The sequence below is a fragment of the Panthera uncia genome, chromosome D2, assembly GCF_023721935.1.
Source record: "Panthera uncia isolate 11264 chromosome D2, Puncia_PCG_1.0, whole genome shotgun sequence".
Classification (NCBI taxonomy): Eukaryota; Metazoa; Chordata; class Mammalia; order Carnivora; family Felidae; genus Panthera; species Panthera uncia.
The window spans coordinates 12,932,961-12,958,736 of NC_064818.1; the positions used below are offsets into that span (position 1 = coordinate 12,932,961).

The 25,776-nt window shown below is 36.1% G+C and overlaps 1 protein-coding gene across 4 annotated transcripts in view; it reads left to right on the forward strand.

Annotated features, from left to right (window-relative positions):
- Positions 1-25,776, forward strand: part of ARID4B (AT-rich interaction domain 4B) — a 152,813-nt gene that overhangs the window by 68,626 nt on the left and 58,411 nt on the right. For all 4 annotated transcript variants that reach the window (XR_007460679.1, XM_049644967.1, XM_049644968.1 and 1 more), the window contains exons 4-8: positions 1,281-1,346; positions 4,947-5,037; positions 7,680-7,759; positions 13,666-13,757; positions 22,121-22,259. Coding sequence is in view for 3 of the 4 variants with exons in the window: in XM_049644967.1 (XP_049500924.1) it covers positions 1,281-1,346; positions 4,947-5,037; positions 7,680-7,759; positions 13,666-13,757; positions 22,121-22,259 (468 nt within the window). In the remaining variant the exon portion in view is untranslated. The remainder of the gene's footprint in view (positions 1-1,280; positions 1,347-4,946; positions 5,038-7,679; positions 7,760-13,665; positions 13,758-22,120; positions 22,260-25,776) is intronic.

The following is a 25,776-nucleotide window of genomic DNA, read 5'->3' on the forward strand; positions in this document are numbered from 1 at the left end:
TATTTTTTTTCAACGTTTTTAATTTATTTTTGAGACAGAGAGAGACAGAGCATGAACGGGGGAGGGGCAGAGAGAGAGAGAGACACAGAATCGGAAACAGGCTCCAGGCTCTGCTCCAGGCTCCGAGCCATCAGCCCAGAGCCTGACGCGGGGCTCGAACTCACTGACCGCGAGATCGTGACCTGGCTGAAGTCGGACACTTAACCGACTGCGCCACCCAGGCGCCCCAGTTAACACGTTTTTTAACAGTTTGTTGATAAACTTCTTCCTCATCAGTTTTCATTTATTGCGCATCTGTGTGCTAAGCCCTATGCTAGGTGTTGAAACTCTAGTGTTAAAATCTGATCCCTGTCGTAAATTGACTTCCAAGTCTAAGTGAATGACAGAGATACTTAAATACATAATTTAAATGAAATGTGGTAATGCTTTTGTGTAAGACAGAAACGCCTGAGATGCTGTGAGTACCGGGCATCTCTTTTCATAGCTCCTTTGTGAGCAAATTATGTAAATTGGTTATCCTACATATCTGATAAGACCATGTTGATGTTTCAATTCCTGTAAGAATTCTTGCTTTGTATAGGAAGAACAACTTATTCTATACTGAATACTGGAAGCTATCTTAGTTTTCACCAGCTGATTAAATATTTAAACTTGAACTGTATTTTTAACCTAATCTCCTTACATCTGGTTTCCCATTCTCTGATTGCTATACTGATAGAGAGTTGAGTAAACTTCTGGAGGTAGACTGCCTGAGTTTGACTCTCAGTGCCACCATGTACCAGTTCTGTGATCTTGGACCAGTTACTTATTCTTTATGCTCCTCAGTTTTCTTATCAACAAAGTGGGAACAGTCATACCTACCTAATAAGGTCATACATTTGATTCTTGAGCCTGATGCTTAGCTCTCAGTAAATGTTTGTTGTTACTGCTTATTATTAAACTAGGCCTTCACAGAATTATACAGGACCTAATTGCCTAAGGTCTCTACCTTTTTTCCCCTCATTTTTTAGGAAAAGAAATTAAACTACTAATGTAATAAATAATAGTGTTGAGTAGAGTATGATATGTGAAACACCAGCTAATTTAGTCTCGGAAGTTTTCTGTTTAAATAATAAATATTTCAGTGTACTTAGTTAGGGATTGAGATTTTACATACACTAGGTAGCGGTTAGTTTAGATTACTCGTAATGAAAATTAAATCATGCATAAATCATGCATTAATGAGCCTGTATCACTTGATTTTGTGTGTATATGTGGCTAATTAAATTTATGATCTCTAGGTAACATTTAGACATGATTCTTCGACAGTGGAAGTTCAGGATGACCACATAAAGGGCCCGCTAAAGGTAATTCATTTATTTATTCATTATTAATTCTAATGCTTCACTGGAAGCATTAGAATTCCTTCATTAATGCTACATTCATAATTACAGTTGGTCATTTTTTTTTTTTAATTCATTGGCTGTTTTGTTATTGAGTTGGTCAACATGATTCTCTCTGAATAGACCGGTAGAAAACAATAGATTTAATGTTCAGTGAAACCTGATGTGATAGTAAAACCTGCATTTAGGAATGAAGTGAACATCCAGGAAGCCTTGACTGCTTTTTGTGTACTCACCTGTCCGTTTTACCATATTTCACTTCCACAATTAATATGGGATGAATTGGGGATTGAATGATGTTAAGTTCCATGATGATGTGAAAAGTGAGGGAAAAAACCCAACACGTTAAAAACGTGGCTTTTAGAGTGTTAATCCTTTGAAGCAGCTACAAGCAAATGAAAAATTTTTTAAGGGTTATCAGGCAGTTAAAGTGATGAACATGTTACATACAGATGTATTTGCATTCATGTTTCCTCACTGGTAGCTGAAATAAGGGCTCTTCTACTCTCGACTAGTGAGCAAGCTAAAGGGAGTGTGTGGGTAGCCACTGGGCTCTTTGGCCCTTCTGAATGTCTGAAAATTGGGCAGTGGCCTGGCTGGGTGAAGTTTAAGAGTGCTAACAGAATTTACAGATGCAAGAAAAATCCTTTACCAACGCAGCTGTACTTTTTGGAGAACTAGATATGTGTATCTGTCAGTTGTTTGTTTGTGATTGATTTAAAGGCTTTTAATTGGATCCCTAGAGTCTTAGGAGGCAATAGAGAGAACTAAAGCTTATAATTTCTAAAAAATCTTGCCGTATAAAAATTATTTTCCACCATTTCTGTTTCGTAGGTGCCATCTTTAATGTGACACGCACATATTCACCATTGCAGGGACAAAAGAGACGAAACACTGTACTTTTGATGCTTGGCACCATTTATTTAGCACTTAGTATGTGCTAGTACTGTGCTAAATCTTTTGCACACATTATCTTATATAATCCTCATAATAGCTCTTTACAGAAGAAACTAAAGGGAGGTCCAGTAATCTGGCCTTTCCAGACAGTAACGGCAGAGCCCAAATTCCAATAGGCTCACACCTTATAATTGTAGCCCGTGCCCTCTGGATGTTCAGAACACATACATACACTTTCATGCCTTGTTTACGTTTTTGCCTCATAAGCACACCAGCATATGGCTCTCACTGACTCTGCCCTGTTCACATGCACAGGCCAGCTCGTACAACCTGCAAAATATGTTGTGTTGCAAAGAGATAGAGTAGGCAACTGCTTTGTAACCTCAAGCCCTCTTTTTCTCCTTCTGCTCCCACCTCCTTGTGGTGTAGCTGGTTTATTTTACTTGTTTGGTTTTTCTTACTTTATTACAATTTTCTTTGTGATTAGGGCTTAGTACCATTTTGATTTTGACACAGGCAACTATATTAAATTTTGAGGTCAAGATGTTAAAGTATTTTTCTTTATCTGTTGATTGGTGTGTGTGGGTGTGTGGGTGTGTGGGTGTGTGGGTGTGTGGGTGTGTGTGTAGATTTTGTATTGTTCCCTAAAATACTTCATAGCTTTCTGTTACCTGATAGGAAGGGTCAGCATTTGGGTAAATGTTTCTCTTAGAGGAAATAAACCTACCAAAAGTGGTGGTCATTTGATCTTAATGTATTTTCAGATGAGTTCACATGAAATATAATACCTAGACCACTTATTAAATTAAAAAAATAGTACCACGTATTTTTGACTACAGTCATTTGATAAAAGCTTTGGTAATTCTCCAGTTTCCTTCTCCACTTTGGGCACTGTGTGGGGCTAACACTCTGTTCTATGAACAAGTTTGTTTTTTGTTATTACCATAAAGATCATATATACTTTTAATTTCAGGGGTATGATTGACATATAACATTATATTAGTTTAAGGTATACAATATAATGATTGGATGTTTGATCCATACAGTAAGTCTAATTACATCCATCACCATACACAGTTAAATTTTTTTCTTGTCAGAGAGGCTTTTAAAATTTACTCTCAGCAACTTTCAAATATACAGTACAGTATTATTGACTACAGTAACCATTGCTGTCTGTTCAATATATCCCCAGGACTATTTTTATAACTGGAAGTTTGTACCTTTTAACCACTTTTACCCATTTTATCCACTCACCACTTCTTTCCCACCCTCTGGTTGGGAAATGACCAGTCTCTTCTCTGTATCTGTGAGCTTCTGGTTTTTTATTAGTTTTGGTTTTTAGATTCCACATATAAGTGATACCATCTGATACTTGTCTTTCTCTGTCTGGTATTTCATTTAGCATAATGTCCTCAGAGTCCATCCATGTTGTTGCAAATGGCAAGGTTTCCTTCCTTTTTATGGCTGAATAGTATTGCTCTGTGTGTGTGTGTGTGTGTGTGTGTGTGTGTGTGTGTGTATTTCTTTATCTGTGCATCCAGCAGTGGAGACTTAGGTTGTTTCTATATCTTGGCTGTTGTCAACAATACTGCAATGAACATGGGGGTGCAGATATCTTTTTTGTTTTCGTTTTCTTTGGATAGATGTCCGCTAGTGGAATTGCTGGGTCATAGTTTTCTTTTTAATTTAAAAACCTCCATACTGTTTGCTATAGTGGCCGTACCAGTTTATTTTATATTCCCACCAACAGTGCACGAGGGTTCCCGTTTTCTTTCCACGTCCTTGCCAACACTTGTTATTTGTTGTCTTTGATAACAGCCATTCTAACAGGTGTGAGATGATAACCTGCAGTAGTTTTGATTTCATTTCCCTGATGATTACTGATGTTGAGCATCTTTTTATGGACCTGTTGGCTATTTGCGTGTCATCTTTGGAAAAATGTCTATTCACATCCTCTGCCCGGTTTTTAATTGGACTGTTTTGGTGTGTTTTTTTTGTTTTGTTTTTTGTTTTTGTTTTTGCTATCAAGTGGTAGGCGTTCTCTCTCTCTGTAAATTGGATATTAACCCCTTATCACATATATGATTTGCAAATATTTTGTCCCATTCAGTGGGTTGCCATTTCATTTTGTTGATGATTTCCTTTGCTGTGCAGAAGCTGTTTGATGTAGTGTTAAAGACCATAAAAATGTAATTCTCAGCATTTTCTTGATCACAATGGAAAATATTAAAATGATTGTCATTAGTGGTACATTATAACTCTTAAGGAGATGCCAGAGCTTGCTCTTAACGGTTTCTCTCCTTCCCCAGCCTCTTTGAAAGAGGAGTGGTAATATGAGGCAAGGGCAGTCAATTTCATAGATAGTGGTTCTCAAAGTGTGGTCTGAGGACCTCTGGGGTCTCCCAAGACCCTTTCAGGGAGGCTGTTGTAAGGGCAACACTATTTTCACAACAGTATTTAGATATTATTTACTTTTTTATGAATTTACTTTTTTGACATTTTCACTGATGGCACAAAAACAGTGGTAGGTAAAACCCCTGGCACTTTAACACAAATCAGTAGTTACTTTTATTCTTCACCACCACGCACTCAGTTAAAAAAAAAAAAAAAAAAAAGCCAGTTTTTGTTTTGTTCATTTATCTTCTAAACGTTTTTCTAACTTTTTAGGTTGGAGCTATTGTGGAAGTGAAGAATCTTGATGGTGCATATCAGGAAGCTGTTATCAATAAATTAACAGATGCAAGTTGGTACACTGTAGGTAAGGGAATAAATCTTTTAAAAATGTATTTTCAGAGGTAATACAAATAAAGCAAAATTTCCTTGATTTAGCTCCTCCCGTAATTACTAAAGATATTATTACTGGTAATTTTTTAATCTTTCCAGGTCTTTAAAATGTTTATTTCATAAATATGTGCATAAAGTATAATTTGAAATTAGCGTATATATTATAAAGTTGAATTTGTAGCTTTTTTCACTTCAAAGTATATCGTTATATCTCTTCAAGAGATATATCTCTTCAAGAGGTATATCTTTTCAAGAGAAACTTTTTTTCTATCTTAACCATTTTTAAATGTATATTTCAGTAGTAAGTATATTCATGTTGTGCAACAGAGAAATTTCTTTTAATTATAGTAGTATGTTTCATAATATTTGATGTGCCATAAATTTTTTTTATTAAATTTTTTCTAACATTTATTTTTTGAGAGACAGAGTGTGAGCAGGGGAGGGGCAGAGAGAAAGAGGGAGACACAGAATCCGAGGCAGGCTCCAGGCTCTGAGCTGTTAGCACAGAGCCCGATGTGGGGCTCGAGCTCACCAACCATGAGATCATAGATCATGCCTGAGCCGAAGTTGGACCCAATGAGCCACCCAGGCGTCCCTTCTTTTTTTTTTTTTTAATTTTGTTTACTTTCAACTCACGATGTTGCCAGCTTTCTTGCTATTAAAATAAATGGTGGATTGAATCTCCTGAATACACGTTATTCCTGTATTTCCCTAGTATATGTATATATTGAGAAGTAGACACAGAGTGAAGTGAAATGAATGTACTTTTAAAATTTAGTAGGTAATGAAAACCACCTTCCTGGAAGACTGTTCCTTTACCCTTTCATGGACAGTGTGTGAGTGCACTTCTTTTCCCAGCCCTTGTAAAATTTGATGTTGGTAATCTATAAAATTTTTGCCCATCTGGATACAAAGCAGTATCTCAGTTTTGTTTTAATATTGCCCCTCCCATGATTACTAGTGAGACTGAACATTTTTTCATATATTTATTGAAAGGAACATCATTTCATTTGTATTTTCTCTCTTTTGAATTGCATATTATAGTGCCTTTCCAGTTTCCCCCTTTTCCTGTTGGGATGGTTATCTTTTTCTTATTTATAGGATATGAGATCTTTATATATTCTGAATATTATTATCCCTTGGTTCCTTTAGTTGCAAGTATTTTTCTCCTATTGCGTTACTTTTTTTCTCTGCTATCAATTTTCATAGTGTTAGTTTTCCTCTGATCACCTTTTCCTTTGTAGTTTTACTTGTTGAATCTTGTTTAAAAGGGCTTCCTTCCATCGGTGTCATAAATTTATTTTCCAATGTATTCTTCAATTTATAGTTTTATTTTTGGTTTGCAAATAGCTTTTTATTTCTCCTGCAGTTCATTTTTTGAACATTTTGAAATGTCAGATTTCCCCTACCTGCCAAATCAATAGCCAAATATCCTGGCATTATTTATTGAATGGGAATAATTCATATTCTTTAATGACCTCATAGATGAAAATAGACACCTAGTTAAAATGTCTTTGATGATGTCAGAATTTCATGGAGCTTTGAAATAGTATAGATGAGTTTTGTTTATGTTTTTGTGGGATGAGAAAAAAACTTAGGGGAGATTTTAATTTGAGATGAGAAAATTGACTTTATGTAGGTTACAAGACTGAGCAATTCTGGGAAGTAAGTTTGGTGATAATTACGTATGGTTGTCAGTCTCATAAATGTGCACCGTTTAAAAAACATACTAAAAGTTATTTATCCAGTCTCACAAAGTCTCATTTAATATATAAGAACCAGTTTTGTCACTTAGGCAAAAAGTGCTGCTTCTAATAAAATGAAAGCTTAGTAACTTTATTTGAAATAGGGTTATTTTTCCCCCATAATTGGTGAGGAATGTCAGCATATGCTAAAATTATAAAATATATGTATATTTTGTGTATCTATGAACTTACAGTAAATTCTCTGGGACATTTTAGTACTTCAAGTAGTTTTCAGTGGGGAGCAGATTTGTCACCCAAGGAACCTTTGGCAGTGTCTTTGGCAGGAAACATTTTTGGTTGTCACAACTGGGAAGCCACTAGTGGCATCTAGTGGCTAGAGGCCAGGGATGCTGCTAAGTAGCCTGTAGTGCTCAGAATAGCCTCTCATGACAAAGAATTAATCTGCCCCAAAATATCAGTAGTACTCAGGTTTAGAAACCCTGCTTTAAATAATAAAAACAATAATTTTTTTAGGCGCAGTCTGAATATACAAATTTGTACTTGTTCTGGTTTTTGGATGTCTGTATTTACCAGCTGGAAAACTTGCCTTTCCTTTACAATATAGAGATGGGTTAATTAGCATTTAAATAGTTTCTTCCTAAAATGCTAGCTTCTTATTTTCATGTGGTGTTTTCTGGGTCAGGAAATGTGTTCATTTCAGCTATATTGTTTCTTTATCACTAGAAATTGGAAAAGATACTTTAGAATTTAACGTTGTCATTTAGTAAACCTAAAATGTGAACTAAATTTTTAACTGTAATCTTCTTAAACAATCGTTCTATTTGCCCTCAGAAAATTAAACGATAGTTTACATCATCTTGTTAACCTTTGAAAAAATCCTTCAGTAGTTTCCAATTTTACCTCCTCATAGTTTTTGATGATGGAGATGAGAAGACACTGAGACGGTCTTCCCTGTGCCTGAAGGGAGAGAGGCATTTTGCTGAAAGTGAAGTAAGTAATAATTTAATGAGTGACTGTATCTTAATACTTTGTATTAGGGAGAGCATATTTTTCTTTCTCAAGCAACTGACTCGTTAATCAGGAAAATTCATTAATACATCTTACCCTTATCCTGTAATCTGTGAATCCTGTTTGAGTACTAGGTGATACCTTTTTTTTTTTTTTTCAGTGTAAGAATATTTTAGCATTTGTCCACAAAGAAAATGCAATGAGCTTGCTTAACTATTACCTTTAGGTAACTTTTATGTAGACTCTAATTTGTAAATAATTGTAAAAAACAGATGTCTGATTTTTTTTTTTTTAATGTTTATTTATTTTTGAGAGAGAGAGAGAAAGCGAGAGAGAAAGTGAGCAGGGGAGGGGCAGAGAGAGGGAGAAAATCCCAAGCAGGCTTGTCAGTGCACAGCCCAACATGGGGCTTTATTTCACGAACCGTGAGATCATGACTTGAGCTGAAATCAAGAGTTGGATGCTTAACCAACTGAGCCACCCAAGTGCCCCATAAATGTCTGATTAATAATCCACTGGAACCCCATCATCATTGAAGGAGTAGAAACTATAAGCAATTCCTTACTACTACTAGCTGACATTCTTATAGCCTGTCCTCAAAGAGGCCTTGCCTGACTGACCTTTCTGAAATAGTGCTTTCCATTCCTTTTAATCTTTTTAGGTTGATTTAGTTTTCTTTATATAGCATGTGTCATTCTCTGACATCAGAATATGTATATGTGCTTAGTTAATTGTTCATTGTCTGCCTTCCTCACTAGAATGTGTCACAAGGGCACGTTTTTTAATGTGTCTTCTTCACCACTTGTTCCCAGTTCCTAGAACAGTGCCTGGCATAGTGTAGGAACTGAAATAAGTCGTAGTTGGATGAATAAATGAAGTGCTTATATTTGCCAGGGACTTTGCTCACTGCTTTTTCTTTTTTTAAATTTTTTTTTAATGTTTATTTATTTTTGAGACAGAGAGAGACAGAGCATGAACGGGGGAGGGTCAGAGAGAGAGAGGGAAACACAGAATCCAAAGCAGGCTCCAGGCTCTGAGCTGTCAGCGCAGAGCCCAATGCAGGGCTCGAACTCACGGACCGTGAGATCATGACCTGAGCTGAAGTCGGACGCTCAACCGACTGAGCCACCCAGGCGCCCCTGCTCACTGCTTTATGTACATCATCACATTAACAACGTTATGAAGTAGATAGCATTATTATCTGCAATTTACAGATGGTGAAACTGATGGTCAGAGCTGGTTCTCAAACCAGTATTTTCTAGTACCAAAGCCATGCTCTAGAATTGAAGGGTGTTAAGTTATTGAGAATGGAGGGAGGGTTCACAAAGTTCTGTAAGTTACTAGCTTGTAATCCAGAATTTTAAAAAGGCATATGGTTGAAGTGTTCTATTTTATAGTCTAGTCTATAAATATTAGTTAATGCATAGTGTGATCAAACCATCATTTCCTTTTTTCTTGTCACTATTTAGAACAGTGTTTCTTTGGGATTATATTGTTTTGTTTGTTTTGAGAGAGAGAGGGAGGGAGGGGCAGAGAGAGAGGGAGAGGGAGAGGAAGAGGGAGAGGGAGGGAGGGAGAGAGAGAGAGAGAGAGAGAGAGAGAGAATCCTAAACAGGCTCTGCACATCATCACAGAGCCTGACAGTTGGGCTCAATCTCATGAACCGTGAGATCATGGCCTGAGCCAAAATCAAGAGCCAGGTGCTTAACCGACTGAGCCACCCAGGTTGCCCCTCTTTGGGAACTTATTAATATTATTTATTAAACTATTAGACTTTTTTTGTATTCTCTTGCTTTGAAAATATTTTCTTCTCTTTTTAATAATTGAATTCTTATTCCAATTCCGAATTTGGGACAGGTTCTGTGTATTACGATTCCAGCCTGTTTTTCCTATTGTACCATTTCTCTGTCCTTTTTCTTTTTTCTTTTTGTTTTGTTTCGTTTCTCTTTCTGTTTCAGTTTTCATTTCGTTTCTCTTTTCTTTCTCTTTCAATTTTTCTTTTTCTTTTTCTTTTTCTTTTTCTTTTCACTTTTAAGTACTCTCTCTCTACACCCATAGTGGCTGGGACTCACAACTCCAAGATTAATTAAGAGTTGTGTGTTCCACCAACTGAGCCACCCAGGTGCCTCATTTCTCCATTTCCCTGTCCTTCTGTCTTATAAGACTACTTGGTATTTTCAGAATTTGGTTCAAATTCATTTCTTGGTTTCTGCTGAGCACCACTCCTCTTAATATTCCTCCATGATGTCTTCCATGACAAATTTCTAACCAAATTTGATCCCTTTATCGTTTGATCCTTCAGCGCTTCTCTTACTCTTATTTGATTTTTTTTTTTAATTACTTTTCTTATTTTCCCTGTGAGATTTTAAGCTGTTTGAGTTAGTAGCCATGTTTTTGTCATTTTGATGGCTTTTCTTTTCCCAGGAGAGTTTTCTACACAAAAACCTTCAGGAAATATTTGTTGAATTAATTGCAAAGGTTCAAATACAGGAAATACACTTTAGAATTTGCAGTGAATTTGGCTTCTTACACAGACTGATGAAGTAACAGAATTCTTTATAAGTTTATATAGTTTTGTTTTTTTTTTTTTAAGTTTTATTTATGTAAGTAATCTCTGCACCCAACCTGGGGCTTGAACTTATGACCGCAAGATCAAGAGTCTCACACTCTTCCGACCAAGCCAGCCAGGAACCCGAAGTTCATGTAATTCTTAGAAATAATTTCATTTCCCTTAGAACGTGTGTACAGGTATAGTAGGTCGGTGAATATGGGGGCTTGAAGACTTGACTTTTCATCTGCTAAGTGAAGGCATGTGCCTTATTTTTTTTTAATTCAGAGAAATATCTAAAATATTTTGTTTTTGTCAGGAGAATTTTATAGTTCATAAGACAGTTATAGTGTAAAGGCTGAAGCAACATGAGCAAGTAGCTCAGTGTATCCTTCTTACCTTCTAGGAGGATCACTTTTACCATGTGTGTCTATATGTGTTAGATTTCATATTTTGCTGGCGGGTACTTGGAATATTGGTGTACTGTCCCTTACCATTGTCCTAAGCCAGGTGCTATGTTCGGTACTAGAGACAAGCATAAGCCAAGTAGCCCTGGAATTTATCCTGAGAGTAATTTACCATCTGTTGGAGGGGAAAAAACATTAACCAATCAGATATTTTAAAATTATGAATGTATTGAGTTCTGTGGTAACATGGCCAGGAATGTATTTAATATGCCATCTATATATTCTTTCCCTTAATTTGTTATTTTTGATATTCTCAAAAAAGCATCTTTAATTTTTTGAAAGATTCCTCAGGGCATTGTTATTGGTAATAACTTTGGCCTTTGAGCAGAAAGCCATATCATACTGGCAGTATGGGGGCTCAGTAGTTCCATTAATAAGCTACATACTTAAATGAAGATTTAAATTCGAGATTTCCATGATAGGAGATCACAATAGCACTTCAGTCCTCTGAATTCCAACACTAAAATCGCTGGTTCTACCATAACCACCTTAGAGAGGATGTTGCCCATTGCCTGAGTGTTTGGGCATTTCTGGAGGACATTCCTGATTTGAGTCTGTCATTCAGAAGTAGTTTCATCAGCTGGTATTCTCTGTGCATTTACTACATGCAGGTGAAAACTAAAGAAAAGTGAGATAAAATCTCAGCTCCATATTTCCTGCAGCCCAGTTAGGTAACGGATATAGGAATGTTTCCCCCAGGCCTGTGAAATTTTCTTTTAGCCTTCAGTATAGCCGGGGGTCTCTGCTCATTACCTTTTAGGCTTAGACAAGACAGATTCTCCCCTCACCTCAGTCTTTTCTGTCACTTGAATTAGACGTGCTTCTATTTCCCTGGACATGATTGGAGGCCAAGGACAGAGATACTGCTTCTTATTGTTCTAAGTATTACATAGGGAAGGAAATCAGAAATCCTGGGTATTTTCTTTCCTGTAACTAGTGACTAGCAGATGCTTGAAATAGAAATCACAGTACTGAATAGAAATCTTTGCTTTCAGGAGAGCAACTTCAGTTGTAGGGGAGTAAGGTGAGAAAGTGAACCCAGATTAATTTATTTTCTGTTTACCAAATATAGTGCTTTGAAATTTTTGCCCATGGGAAGCATAATTAGGAATTAATGACAAGTGGCTTCTAAAGAGTTTTTATTTGGCAGATTATTGTATTTGGACCAACTTTGCCTCCACATATTTTTTAAGTGCCCAATTTAAACAAACTAAATTTGTAGGATTAGGTTTTATGCCCTATAAACCTATCTTTTGAAGGAATTATTTTTCATGTTTTATGGATAGTACCTTTTACTGTTGTTGGACACCTAGTTATATGTATCTCAAATACATTTACTTAAGTTAAAACACCATAGATTATTAATATGCTTGCCCCTTTCACATTTTAGTTCATCATCGTTTTGACAAAATTACCTGTTTTAAAAATAAAAATTAAAAATTTCCTTTTGAGTATTAACGTTAGTTTATATTTAATAACTATCTGATCTTAAAAAAAAAATCTAAGTTGGTGTATACCCTTTCATGTAACACCCTGGTTTATAACTTTGAGAACTCTTTATCCTAAGTACTTACTCACCCTTCTGTCCATCCTGATAGTTTTTCTGGGATCTTTAGTTCCCCTGGCATTCATGACATTATCTGTAACAGCAGAGCGTCTACTGGAGTGATGAAAGGAATAGCACTTGTGTGAAAGATCTTAAAAATGCAGAGAAAGTAGGAATATTATCAAAACTGATACTTAGAATGAAGTTAGTTGGGATAGTGTCTTTAGATCAATACCTTAACTTTTTAGGTACAGAAACCTTTTCAGGAAATGATGGCAAGAAAAGTTTAAGAAATACTGGATACTGAGAAACGAAGGGAATCATTCCAAAATCCCTTTTTTCTTCATTCTGCTTTTAATCAATAACCAGTTCCTCACCTGGAAATCGTTGTTTTAGAATGGGGTGAGGGACAAAGGTTTGACATGAACTGTCAGTTGACAAGAAGAAATGTTTTCTTATTGATCACTGTCTTCATACCAAGCACTGTATTGGATGTTGCAGATTAAAAAGGAAGGGGAAATTAAATGTAGAAAAGCTAAGTTTTACATTTCTTTCTTTTTTTTTTTTTTAATGTTTATTTATTTTTGAGAGAGACAGAGACAGAATGCAAGTGGGTTAGGGGCAGAGAGAGAGGGAGACAGAATCCGAAGCAGGCTCCAGTCTCCAAGCTGTCAGCACAGAGCCTGATGCGGGGCTCAAACTCACGAGCTGTGAGATCATGACCTGAGCCAAAGTGGGTCGTTCAACTGACTGAGCCACCCAGGTGCCCCTACGTTTTCTTTTTTTTAAAAAAAAAAAAAAGGTTCATTGTAGAAAATGTTTGCAAAGTAGTAATACAGCCTATCTAAAGCTGTTTTCCAAGCAATTGATGCGTTTTTTGGGATGATTTTGTTACTTATAAGAATTCTGTATTATGGATTATGATTCCCTTTAAACAAAGAGAAATTTGAGTAGCAGCTGGTCCCAGTTTAGGTGTTAGGTCCTTACATGTAGGTTTTTATCTCTGAAATCTATTTTCTAGTGTCTGTTTTGTATTTTAATCATTCTTAGAAGTCTGTCAGCCTTCAAATAGATAACGAAACCATGTGGAAAGAAGAATAAATTTCTTTTCACTTTTTCTTTTTTGTTTTTTTCCAGCAGTGGGCTCATTCATCTTGATCCTAATATCTTTGAAATGACAGTTTCAATCTTCAGGAAAGTTGTATTTTAGTCTTCCTTGGGGGCAGTTTTTAATCTTAAAATCTAAGCATATTAAACTGATTTGGTTTAAAAAGGAAAAAGAACTTGCAACGTAATAACTGTGCTGGGTTTATGTTCTTACCCACAGACATTAGACCAGCTCCCACTCACCAACCCTGAACATTTTGGCACTCCAGTCATAGGAAAGAAAACAAATAGAGGAAGAAGATCTAATCATATGTAAGTCCATTTTCATAACTGTTAGTTGAACCTGAATTCATTTCTCCTTCTAGTATTGTTTTAATAGTTATTAATTTTAAATTGTAATTTGCAAAATGCTAACTGGATCTAATAGTAATTTCAGACTCCTTAGCACGGGTGTTTGAGATTCTCCGTGCTCAGCCAGCCTTAACAGGTGTATATCTGCCTGCCATTTCTCCCTACATGTATCTTGATGCTATGGTCAGTATTCGCTGAATACAGCCTTTGTTTTCCTGATATCATGCTTTTATTCATGCTCTTTTTTTCTTTCTCAGATGCCACCCTTTCATGTCATTGACTCACACATTCAGTCCTACAACAGAAATGCTCCCACCTTTATGTGAACTTTTTGTGTCTCCCTGCTCTTTCCTTGAAAACAGATGTGTTTTCTTTCCTCTGAACCCTCTGAATTCTGTGCATTTATCTCATGTCAAAGGTAGTATTTCACCTGTTGTTGTTATTGTAGTATTTGTTTTCTCTTCCTAATAATCTCCTTGACAAAAACCACCACTTATTTTTATGTCTTGCAGTTGTGACATATATTCTACCTCACAAATTACTTTTAATGGGACGTGCTTAGGCTCCAAAGGCTCTACATTAAAAAGGATCACAGGATCAAAGGGGTCATCAGAGATAAAGAAACAATCTTCAAACAGTTGCCAAAAGGAAAATAATTTATTGCAAAGGACTGAGAAGCAGAATGGCATCAGACTTCTCCATATTAACACTAGATGCTGGTAGTCAGTAGAAGGCAGAATGGAGGAATTGAAGTCTCTATTAAAAAGGAGGACTTGATTACCTGATATAATGAAACACTGGGAGGAAATTAAAGATATCATCTTAACAAATAGAGAACAAATAGCGAAGGCATTAAGTAACTCCCCCTGGAAATTATCTAAGAAAGGAAAACTTAATATAGGATGGAGGGTGAGGAGGTGTCTTAAACATAAAAGTTGAGTCCTAGTAACAATAGGAAGTCAGCAGAATAATGTCTAAAATGTATAATACCAGTATAAGAATATTCTTTAGAGATAAGGCAGTAACTCTCAAAGAAATAACTAAAATAGTTAAAAACATAGTTGCCTCCACAGGAGCAGGAGAAGAAAATTGGAAGGGATGGGTTTTTAATTTACTCTGTTGGAGGTTGTTTCAAAAACAATTTTGAACATTTTACTTGGATAAAATTAACAAATTTTTAATGAGTCTAAACCCAAATATTTTCAGAGTAGCTGTTAAAAATAAATAGTGAGTTGGATTATGAAATCTTTAGTGTAAGTGAATGCTTTCGTTCAGTATTTTGAGTTAGGTATTAAATCTAATTGTGGCCGAGCTTTGGAGACAGGACTGCGGTAAGCACTGTGTCTCATGTTACTTTCAGCCTTACAGCAAACTCCTGAAGATAGGCATTGCTTTTACCCATACTAAAAACTGGGGAAATTGTCCTCATACACAATAAGTAATCCAAAGAACACGGGAAGGAAAGGACCAGGACTTGAACTCACCCATGTTCCATGGACCTTTACCCATTCATTGATTGACTCTTACTTAGATTGAGTAGTACTTCAGTTACTTTCCAAGTTAGTTTTAACAGTAAATAAATAGTGTCTCATTGAGGGAGAAAACGGAAAGACTGATACTTGCGTTGAAAAATATTTGATAATAGTATTTTCCTACTGTACTTGTGATTCAGGCCATGCCTTTTTTTTTTTTTTTTTTCTTAACTCTGATACTTTAAGAAAATATTTTTCTTAATTACTAAGTGAATAATTTCTGTCACTTGTGATTTAGCTTGCTGATGACTTGATTATTTTTAGGGTACTCAGGGCGTAACTATTATTTACTCTTGTGCATATGACGTTTAAAATTTGAAAAATTCTATCCAGGAAGAAAAATAAATGAAAAATGTATGATGGCATTATTCACATGAAAGAGTCCTTTTGTGATTATTTGATGTTACTGTGATCTAATAATGTTATCACTTTTTTCGAGGGCTGTTAACATTGCCATAAAATATTCACCGAAGTGCTTATAAGATAAATCTTTTGATGTCTGTTTGAAAATTAATGACTTCAATTGTATATTAAAAGTTTTTATCTACCATTGCTCATTAGTCTTCCCATAGTTTAGTAGTCAACTTCTAATTATGCATCATGATGTCAGAACAGTGAGGTGGGGTGTATTTAATGCAAAATTATTTCATTAGTGAAGATTTCTACTTCTCCTCTAGCTTTTGAGAGTGGTAGTGTTGCCCAGTTGTTAAGAGTGTGAACTGTGGAGTCGGTGACTTGGGTGTGAATAACTGTTTCTGCCACTTCCTTGCTGTATAACCTTGGGCATTTTACTTAGTCTTTTCATGCCTCAATTTTCTCATCTGTAAAATTGAGATATTACCTATCTTTCAGAGTCGTTGCAAAGATTAAATGAATTCTTAAAGTGTTTATATAGGAAGCACTATGTAAATACTAGATACATCATGAATTGAATGAAAAAATTTTCATGAACTATTGGTATGTAACATGAGTTCATTCATAAAATGTGTCTATATGTGAGTTTATAAAAATTCTGCTTACTTATTGTTTATGTCTGACAGGTAGAACTGTTTTGGGGTATATTTGAATTATTTTTTTTTTATATTGCTTTTTAATTTTTTAATTTATTTTTGAGAGAGAAAGAGACAGAGCATGAGCAGGGGAGGGGCAGAGAAAGACAGCAACGTAGAATCCGAAGCAGGCTCTGGGCTCCATGCCTTCAGCACAGAGCCCGACGCAGGGCTCGAATTTGTGAACCACAAGTTCTTGACCTGAGCCGAAGTCAGCTGCTTAACTGACTGAGCCACCCAGTCACCCCTATATTTGAATTTTTTGAAACAACATTTCTGTATTATATTATATTATATTATATTACATTATATTATATTATATTATATTATATATATTGCAGGAAAAACTGTTTTTGTATCTATCAAAAATTCTTTTTAAACTTTGAAAAAGATGGCATCTAATATTTAGACATGTTTTACCTTTCTTCAACTGTGATCTAGACGTATAAAAATAAATTTAAAGATCGTTTATAGAATATCACCTAGAGTGATCTACAAAAGTGACCCAAAATTATGATGTATTAAAAAATCTATTAGCTGAGGTCTCCCTTTCTTGAAGATGAGACTAAAGCATGCAGTTGTCACTGAGCAAGTTGATCTTTGCTTTTTAAAGACTCCAGCAAATATCTAAGTAAGTGATTTTCCTGTTGTGAATAATGAAAGATTTGCTGTTGGGATTATATTACGTATGTGAAATGTATGGCAGACCGAAGGTTGAGAATTAACTTGTAGGGAATGACGCCCTGCTCATCCTTACCTTGTTTGGCTTGCTGTCCCTTCCCGCTCGCTATTGTGGTCATTCTCATGGCCAGGGCACGTAATGTTCTTGTTTATTAGCACCTTATGCCGTAGTATGTAGGCACTATAGGCAAGTACCACAGTTGGAAATTCCCTTCTTAATTATACTTCCTCAAAGTTCTTTCTCCCCTTTCTGTGTGATTTTCTACAACAGAGTCTTGGACTCGGACCTTAAGGTCATTTACCTGACCTTCATTTCTCCTTCCATTACTCAACTAAAAAAGTCTTCATTTTTGGTTCCCTGATTGTCATTTAAAATGTAATTTTGTACAGGGGCACCTGGGTGGCTCAGGTTAAGCATCCGACTTCAGTTCAGGTCATGATCTCACGGTCTGTGAGTTTGAGCCCCACATCGGGCTCTGTGCTGACAGCTCGGAACCTGGAGCCCGTTTCAGATTGTGTCTCCCTCTTTCTCTCTCCTCCCCTGCTCATGCTCTGTCTCTCTCTTCTCAAAAATAAATAAACGTTAAAAAAAATTTTTTTTAATAAAAATAAAAAATAAATAAAATGTAATTTTGTACAAAGATAAATGAAGCTATCTCTTCCCAGGATTCCCCAGACTCCATTGTTGCATAGTATATATACCACTACCTTTATTTTCTTTTAACAACTGTTAATCCACATACCAGTAAATCAGCCTCCAGCTCTTCCAAAATTGATGATTTTTGACACCTTCCTTCAGATGAATTTTATGTATCTTCTACCTTTAGTTAATTCTAATGTAGTCAAGTATTTTCTTAAGATTATTATTCTCTAGTTTTTTAAAGCAAGTTGAAATTTTCCCTTAAGTTAGCCATTGTATACAGGTATTTTGTTTGATTCTGCCTAAACAATAGAATGCCTGAAATTATAGAAAAATCGGTGTATCCTCACCCCCTCAAAGTGTTTTCCAGTAACGAGGCAAAAGTATATATCCAGCTGCTACAGTAGGAAATCAGTCTGCTTGCCATTATTTTTTTTCCTGTTCAGAACAAGAATAAAGCATAATAAGGCCCATAATGATTCTTGATAGCAATTATTTATGGGCACAGATTTTACTCACTGACAGTGCTAAAGTTTACCCAATAAACTAGTGATTTGTAACTGACATTTACAGGTCTGCAGATCTTTAAAAAATTTTTTTCATTGCGATGCATTTAACATATCACAATTCACCCTTTAAAAGTGTACAGTGTGCCTTGTTTTTTAGTGTATTCATAGACTGTGCAACCAGTACCACTAATTCTGGAAGACTTTTTAATTATTTGCTGTTTATTTTGATATGACAATTTGATTCTAGTTTCCTTCTTGATAAAACTTAGGGGAAAACAGCTTTTTAATTTAGTGTGCAAAATTTGAAACCGAGTTACTTGCCTGAAATAATAAGGAGCATTGAAGTCAGAATTACGTTTCCAAATTGAGCCTCTGAAGTTCCTAGCTGAGTTTTCTGCTTGTGTTTCATCATTTGCTGTTCTTTGGCACATGTCTTAAGTTCTTCTTACTTGATTCACAATTAATGGTAAAAATTAATTTATAATTGTAATTCTTACAATTAATTGTGATCAGCTTTAAGTAATCAGCTGTTGGTCTGTGCTTGTAAACATTTCTGTGTAATTAGCTTTGTTTCCAGTGGCATCATCAGATGTTATTTCACAAAGACAGTACAGTATTTTGTTCTGGCTCAAGTAAACAAATACTTTCTTACTACCAAAGAAGCAACAACATCAGAGGGGAATAAAAGCCAAGCAGGTTCTCTGCTTGCTCTGTATTTGCTCCCTTAAAATACTTTTGATGCTCATTTATTTTTGTTCCATCAGTTCATTGAGTGCTTGTTTTGTGTAAATTATTTCCTGACCAAACTCCTGTAAGAGGAGAAGTTAAAGGGGTCCTAGGTGCATATAATGGTGTGGTTTACACTGGTTGTGTACGTTATGCCACTTGTTTACATTTTGTGATTTCAGGAGAAATAAAATTCGATATACCATAGTAGAGAGAAAGAAATCTATTCAGTTCCATTTATTTAGTCAGCAAATACGTATTGAATATCTATGCTTGTGCCAAGCACTGTTCAGGTACTTGGAATATATCAGTGAATAAACAGGCATTGATAAGATGTCTGCCCTGAGGCTTATATTCTCTCATACGGGGGAGATGGGTCAGAAAGAGAAAACGTAAGAACGAATTAAGCAGATTATATAGCATGATAGATTTTTCAGTGCTGTGGGAAAACAATAAAAGGAGAGATTGGGACGGGCAGATTCTAAATTTGAATGGGACAGTCAGGGTAACCTCGTTGAGATGACATTTGAACAGAGACTTAGAAGAGTTGAGTGTTTCCAAATGTCTGGGGAATAGAGCATTCCAGGCTCTGTTTGACTGCAAAGGGGGAGTAGGAAAATGAGGTGCTAGTAACTGGTGGAGAAAGTGAGGTCAGGGGATTTTTCTTTTTAAGATGTTTGTTAATTTATTTATTTTTGAGAGAGAGAGCGAGAGAGAGAGAGCAAGCACAAGTGGGGGAGGGACAAAGAGAGGGGGAGACAATCCCAAGCAGGCTCCAGACTCTGAGCTCCGAGATGTTAGTGCAGAGCCCAGCTGGGGACTCAGACCCACGAGCTGTGAGATCATGACCTGAGCCCAAGTCTGCTGCTTAACCGACTGAGCCACCAAGGTGCCGCAGGGGATTTTTTTTTTTTTTTTTTAAGTGGGAGAAATAAAGCATGTTAGTGGAAATAAGGGTATGCTGATAGGACTCAATATAGCAGAGGCAGAAAAATTGACACAGGAGAGGGAAACAAGCATTGTGGGAACAAAGTCTTCATTTGGGGAGTCGTGGGGAAGAAATCTAGTCCATGAATGGGAAATGGTTTTAGAGTGGAACTTGGACATTTAGTATGTAAAGCGGATAGGTATTTTATGTAGGCAGCCCTTTTATACATATATATGTGTATGTATATATATATGTGTGTGTGTGTATATATATATATACACACATATATATATGTAACTTTCTCATGTCTGAAGTCTTCACGCTTGTTAAGTCTTAAGAAACAAATGAGAATTTTCATAAAGATGCAGATGACTTTGTTAGGCAAATAAAGCCCAGTTTTCTGTCTCTGTTTTACAGATGTGATCTATGTTATCTGTGATACTGGGACTTTCTGTCTTGCTAATGATAATGACTTAAAGGGCGTCTATTAAATCCTAGTTGAATAAGTTTTTTATAACTGCTTTGAAAAAGCAGTGATTATGGTTTTAAGGTTGGTTGTGTTCTACAGCCACTAGAAAGTGGAGAGAGAAAAGTCATTGCCCTTGAGAAACACTTGTAATCAAGTAGAACTCAGACTTGGGAAGTCTGTCATGATTGCCGGAAGCTGTGTGTCTATTTTTAAGGTTTTATGCTTTGCTAATACCAAGCTGTATTGGTTTTTCCTACCTTCTGTTACTTTCTGAGTAGCAGTTAAACTACTATAAGGGCCATTTGAAGTACCCTGGTTCTCAGCAGCAAACTTGGAAAATTTGCTTTGTTTCTGCCAGGAGAAAAGTTTTAAGTTACTTGATCATTGAAATCAAATAGTGATATTTCCCATATTGTTCTAAAATGTTTAATCTTATTACAATAGTTTTTTTTGGGTTTTTTAAAAATATTTATGTTGAAGTGTATAAATATAAAGGAGTGACATTTATATCTCCATCCCTTTGGAAAGGCATCGAGACAAATTTAGAATATATTAGATTTATGCCAATCAACCAAATAGATAAATCATGTTTAAGGTTTTAAAATGATTTTTCAGCTTACATTTTTTGTCCGTGAACTTGGTCATTGCTGAGTATCTCAAAAATGTTTTCATCCCCGTAGGTAATCAGTATTCGCCATTATTCAATTTTATTTTATAAAAAGAACATACATTGCAATGGTTTATTTATTTCTTTTTTTAAAACCTTTAAAAATTTCTTTTAAACTTTTTTTTTTAATTTTAGAGAGTGAAAGCAAGCAGGGGAGAGGGGCAAAGAGAGACAGAGAGAATCTTAAGCATACACCACACTCAGCACTGAGACTGACATGGGGCTTGATCCCATGACCCTGGGATCATGACCTGAGCTGAAATCAAGAGTTGGACGCTCAACTGACTGAGCTACCCAGGAGTCCCTGTGTATTCATTTCTTAGTGTCTTTACTTACTCTGAGCATTTTGAGCTGTCATTGTTATAATCTTTATTTTCTTTAATACTGATTGTGGGCTTTCTTAGAACCAGATTCAAAGGTAGAATTTTTGTTTGTTTTGTGTGATTTTTTTTTTACTTTTTTAGTTTTCATTTCTACTATACTTTTGTATAACATCACATGGGTAGTTTTAGATAGTCTCCTTTTCTGTGGGCAGGTAACTTCTTTCTAATTTACTAGTCCAATATACAGTGTAAACTGAAAGGAATTTTTAATATAATACAAAATAACAATGTTATACAAAAAAACAACAAAATAACAGTATTATACATTTTGTCAGTGCCTAGTTTGTGTATATTTGATATTAAGGATAGCAATGCTGATCTCTTAGCAGATTGTCTTCTTCACCACCCTAACCTCCCCATAAATAAAAATCTTTTTCCCTTTTTAAAGTTATCTTTGTACTTGACGTATAAAATTTAATATCTTGGGAATTCCCAACTCTTTTGAGAGTAGCATCTACTGTATTTTTGTGTAGTACTAGGATGTTTCATATAGGGCCTTAAGCTTTTTGAGTATTGTGTTCTTTCCAAGAGATTTTTAGGAAAATGATGTGCTTTCTTTTAATGATAACCCTTTTTATTATTCTTTAGAAATTTAGAAAATTATATAAAAATTTAAATTTGCCATTCTGTAGGTTTTTGAAAATGGGATAAGATTTCTGGAATACCTGTATTTATCAGCTTGGTATGCTAATTCTCTGTGAAGATAAATGGAAATATCTTTTTTTTTTTTCTTTTCCTAGACCAGAGGAAGAGTCTTCTTCATCCTCCAGTGATGAAGATGAGGATGATAGGAAACAGATTGATGAGCTACTAGGAAAAGTTGTATGTGTAGATTACGTTAGTTTGGATAAAAAGAAAGCACTGTGGTTTCCTGCATTGGTGAGTAACTTCAGTATAAAAGAGTTTAACTTTCAACTATTTAAGTTCATGAAGAGGACAACTGATAATCTTACTAGTATTTTTCACAAGTACAAAGTGGGGAAATGGTTTTAACATCATTTAGTTTACACAAATATTACTTTCAAAGTTGTCTTTGAGTACCAAGAACTCTTGAAGTCATCCAAGAAAGGCCAAATTTTGATAATTTTAGAGGCTAGGTATATGAGAGTTCATTATACTTCTCTTTCTATTTTGGGTAGAAAAGTCATAATGTAAATTTTTACAACTCCTAAATTCATCATGCAGAAGATTGCAGAAGAGGAGACTTTCTTTTTCTACTGTTAACTAAAATGATGTCTGTCTATCCTCCTTTTCAGTGAACATGTTTTATATTCTTTATCCTGAGCTCAGTTCAGTGTTTTGCACAAAATAATTGCCCAGTAAATGCCTGTTCTTTCAGTTAAAACTTAACATTGTATCTTATAATTAAAACTAAAGGGGGTAATTATTTGTTTTAATAAATATAAATGCTTTATGATACCTTTGCATATATCCATCTGTCCATCCAGTATTTATTGGATGCCTGTTGTATGCAGGGACTGTGCTAAGACCTTTACAGGGACTATGAGGCAGGTATTATTATTTATCCTCACTTAGTGATAAGGAAACTGAGTATTGGAAAGTCGAAGTAAGTTGGGTAATAAACTGAAAACTTAAGTGTCAACGTATGAGATCATTTCTTTTTTCCTTAAGCACTAAGATTTCTTTGTAAGAATTTCTTTTGAAAATATATATATTTTTTAATGTTTAATTATTTATTTTGAGAGAGGGGTGGAGGAGTGGAGAGAGAGGGAGAAAGAATCCCAAGCAGGCTTCACCCTGTCAGTGGAGAGCCCAACACAGGGCTTTATCTTAGGAACAGTGAGATCATGACCTGAGCCAAAAATCAAGAATTGGATGCTTAACCAACTGAACCATCCAGGTGCCCCTGAAAACATGTTGTTGTTGTTTTTTTTTTTAATTTTTTTTTTTTTAATGTTTATTTATTTTTGAGACAGAGAGAGAGACAGAGCATGAACGGGGGAGGGTCAGAGAGAGAGGGAGACACAGAATCTGAAACAAGCTCCAGGCTCTGAGCCGTCAGCACAGAGCCCGACACAGGGCTCAAACTCACGGACCGTGAGATCATGACCTGAGCCGAAGTCGGACGCTTAACCGACTGAGCCACCCAGGCGCCCCTTGTTTTGTTTTTTAATGTTTGTTTGTTTGTTTGTTTGTTTGTTTTTGAGAGAGCATGTGCATGCACGAACTGGGGAGGGGCAAGGAGAGGAGAGAAAGAATCCCAAGCAGGCTCCATGCTGTCAGCGCAGAGCCAGTAACGGGGCTTCGATCCCACAGATGGTGAGATCATGACCTGAGCTGAAAATCAAGAGTTGGATGCTTAACCAACTAAGCCACCCAGGCACCCCCAGCCCAGGCTGTGCTAACAACTCAGAGCCTGGAGCCTGCTTTGGATTCTGTGTCTCCCTCTCTCTTTGCCCCTCCCCTGCTCATGCTCTGTCTCTCTCAAAAATAAATAAACTTAAAAAAAAAAAAAAGTTTTCTGTGTCTTTTTCTAAAACAACAGGAATATTAATTTTTTCACTGTTAGTATATTCAGTATTATGATTCTCTCACCATAATTTCTGAATAGTTTTCTTGATGATGGGAAAAATATTTAAGGATTTATGATGTTGAATTGTCAGTAATCTGCTTAGGAACCATCTCATTATCATTTAAAGAATCTTAGAATTATTCATATATGTAATCCTTCCCCCCAAAGTGAGATCTTTTGGACAGTGATGAGTACTTTTTGTCAACTAGGGTGTAAACTTGTGTACTAAATCAAACAAACTTGACATAATAACATAAATAGTATTTGGGTTTCAATTTTTGAAATTAGTTTTTATAAATTGAGTAAATTTTACGAGTGTTTAGTAACATCATGCTAGGAAACAGTCGCGTACTCCCAGGACCTGTGAACAACCTCCGTGGGTTTAGCATCTCCCCTGGCCAGGCACTGTGCTGAGCTTGTCAGTATAAACAGTCTCCTTTATTCCTGAGACTGAAGATAAGTGGTATTTACCCCCATTTTAAGAGAAGGAAATCTTAGCTTCCATGACTCATGCAGTTGTCTTTTTCAGTTTCCTTCATGGTTTCTCCTCTAACCAACCTTGAAATGTTGCTGTTCAAGGTTCAGAATATATCACTCTGTATTCTCTTTTGGGTGATCTCATCCCCTTTTATAGCATTGGTTGCAGAGTTAACAAACTGAAATGCCTTAGGGACCAAGAAAAGAACATACATGGGTGAACAGGATGAAATACGGATTCTCATTCCTGTGGCAGAATGGAAAGTGATCCCACTTACACACCACCAGCAGCATCGGCCAAAGCTATCACATATGTAATTTTTGAAACCCATGAGAAAGTGTGATTCCTTCAGTAGCTCAGTTGGTCAAGTGGAGGACTGCAAAAACCATGAGAAAAAAAGGTAGATTTTATTCATAGTTTTAGACCTAAGTTTGAGACCCTTAGTATTTAGGCTGTTGACTCCCAAGTTTATATCACAGTTCAGACCTCCATTGTGAGCTCTAGACTTGGGTATCTATTTAGTATCTCCATTTGGATGTCCTTCAGCCACCTCAAAACTTAATAAATTTAAAACTAAATGTATTCTCTCCTCCCTTCTTCCAAAACTTGGCCCTTCTCCATTGTTTCCTCTCACAGTGAATGACATCATTTGCACAAGACAGAAACCTGAGCATCCCTCTGCTTGCTCATCTCTTCACTTCCCTAATTATCTCTCATAGTTCTCTTTTCTTTAATTTGCCATTGCCACCACTCTGCAGCCAAGTCACCACCTCTCACCTGGATGTTTTAATTCCATTTTAATAAATAAATAAAAATAATTGTAACTTAATTTTATTTTTATTCTTTTTTTAATGTTTATTTTTGACAGAGAAAGAGAGAGAGAGAGCGAGCATGAGTGGGGGAGGGGCAGAGAGACAGGGAGACACAGGATCTGAAACCGGCTCCAGGCTCCGAGCTGTCAGCACAGAGCCTGACACAGGGCTCGAACTCATGGACAGTTGAGATCATGACCTGAGCTGAAGTCAGACACTCAACCGACTGAGCCACCCAGGCGCCCCTATTCTTTTTTTTAAAGTTGGATTTATTTAAATAATCTCTGTGTCCCACATGGGGCTTGAACTCAGAACCCCGAGATCAAAACTCACTTGCTCCTCTGACTGAGCCAGCCAGGCACCGCCTAAGTAATTCTTGAAAAGGCAAAGCAGTGACAACATTACCCTTCCTCAGAGCCTTTCCTTAAAGATTTTAGATTTTATTCTAAGAATTAACCAGAAAATCTGAACGCTTTTCATCTCTCTTAATCACTCCAGGCACAAAGTTAGCCACACTGCCCTTTTGCTCTCTGGAACAGGGTTCTACTGCTTCCTGTCTCTGACGCTTCCTGT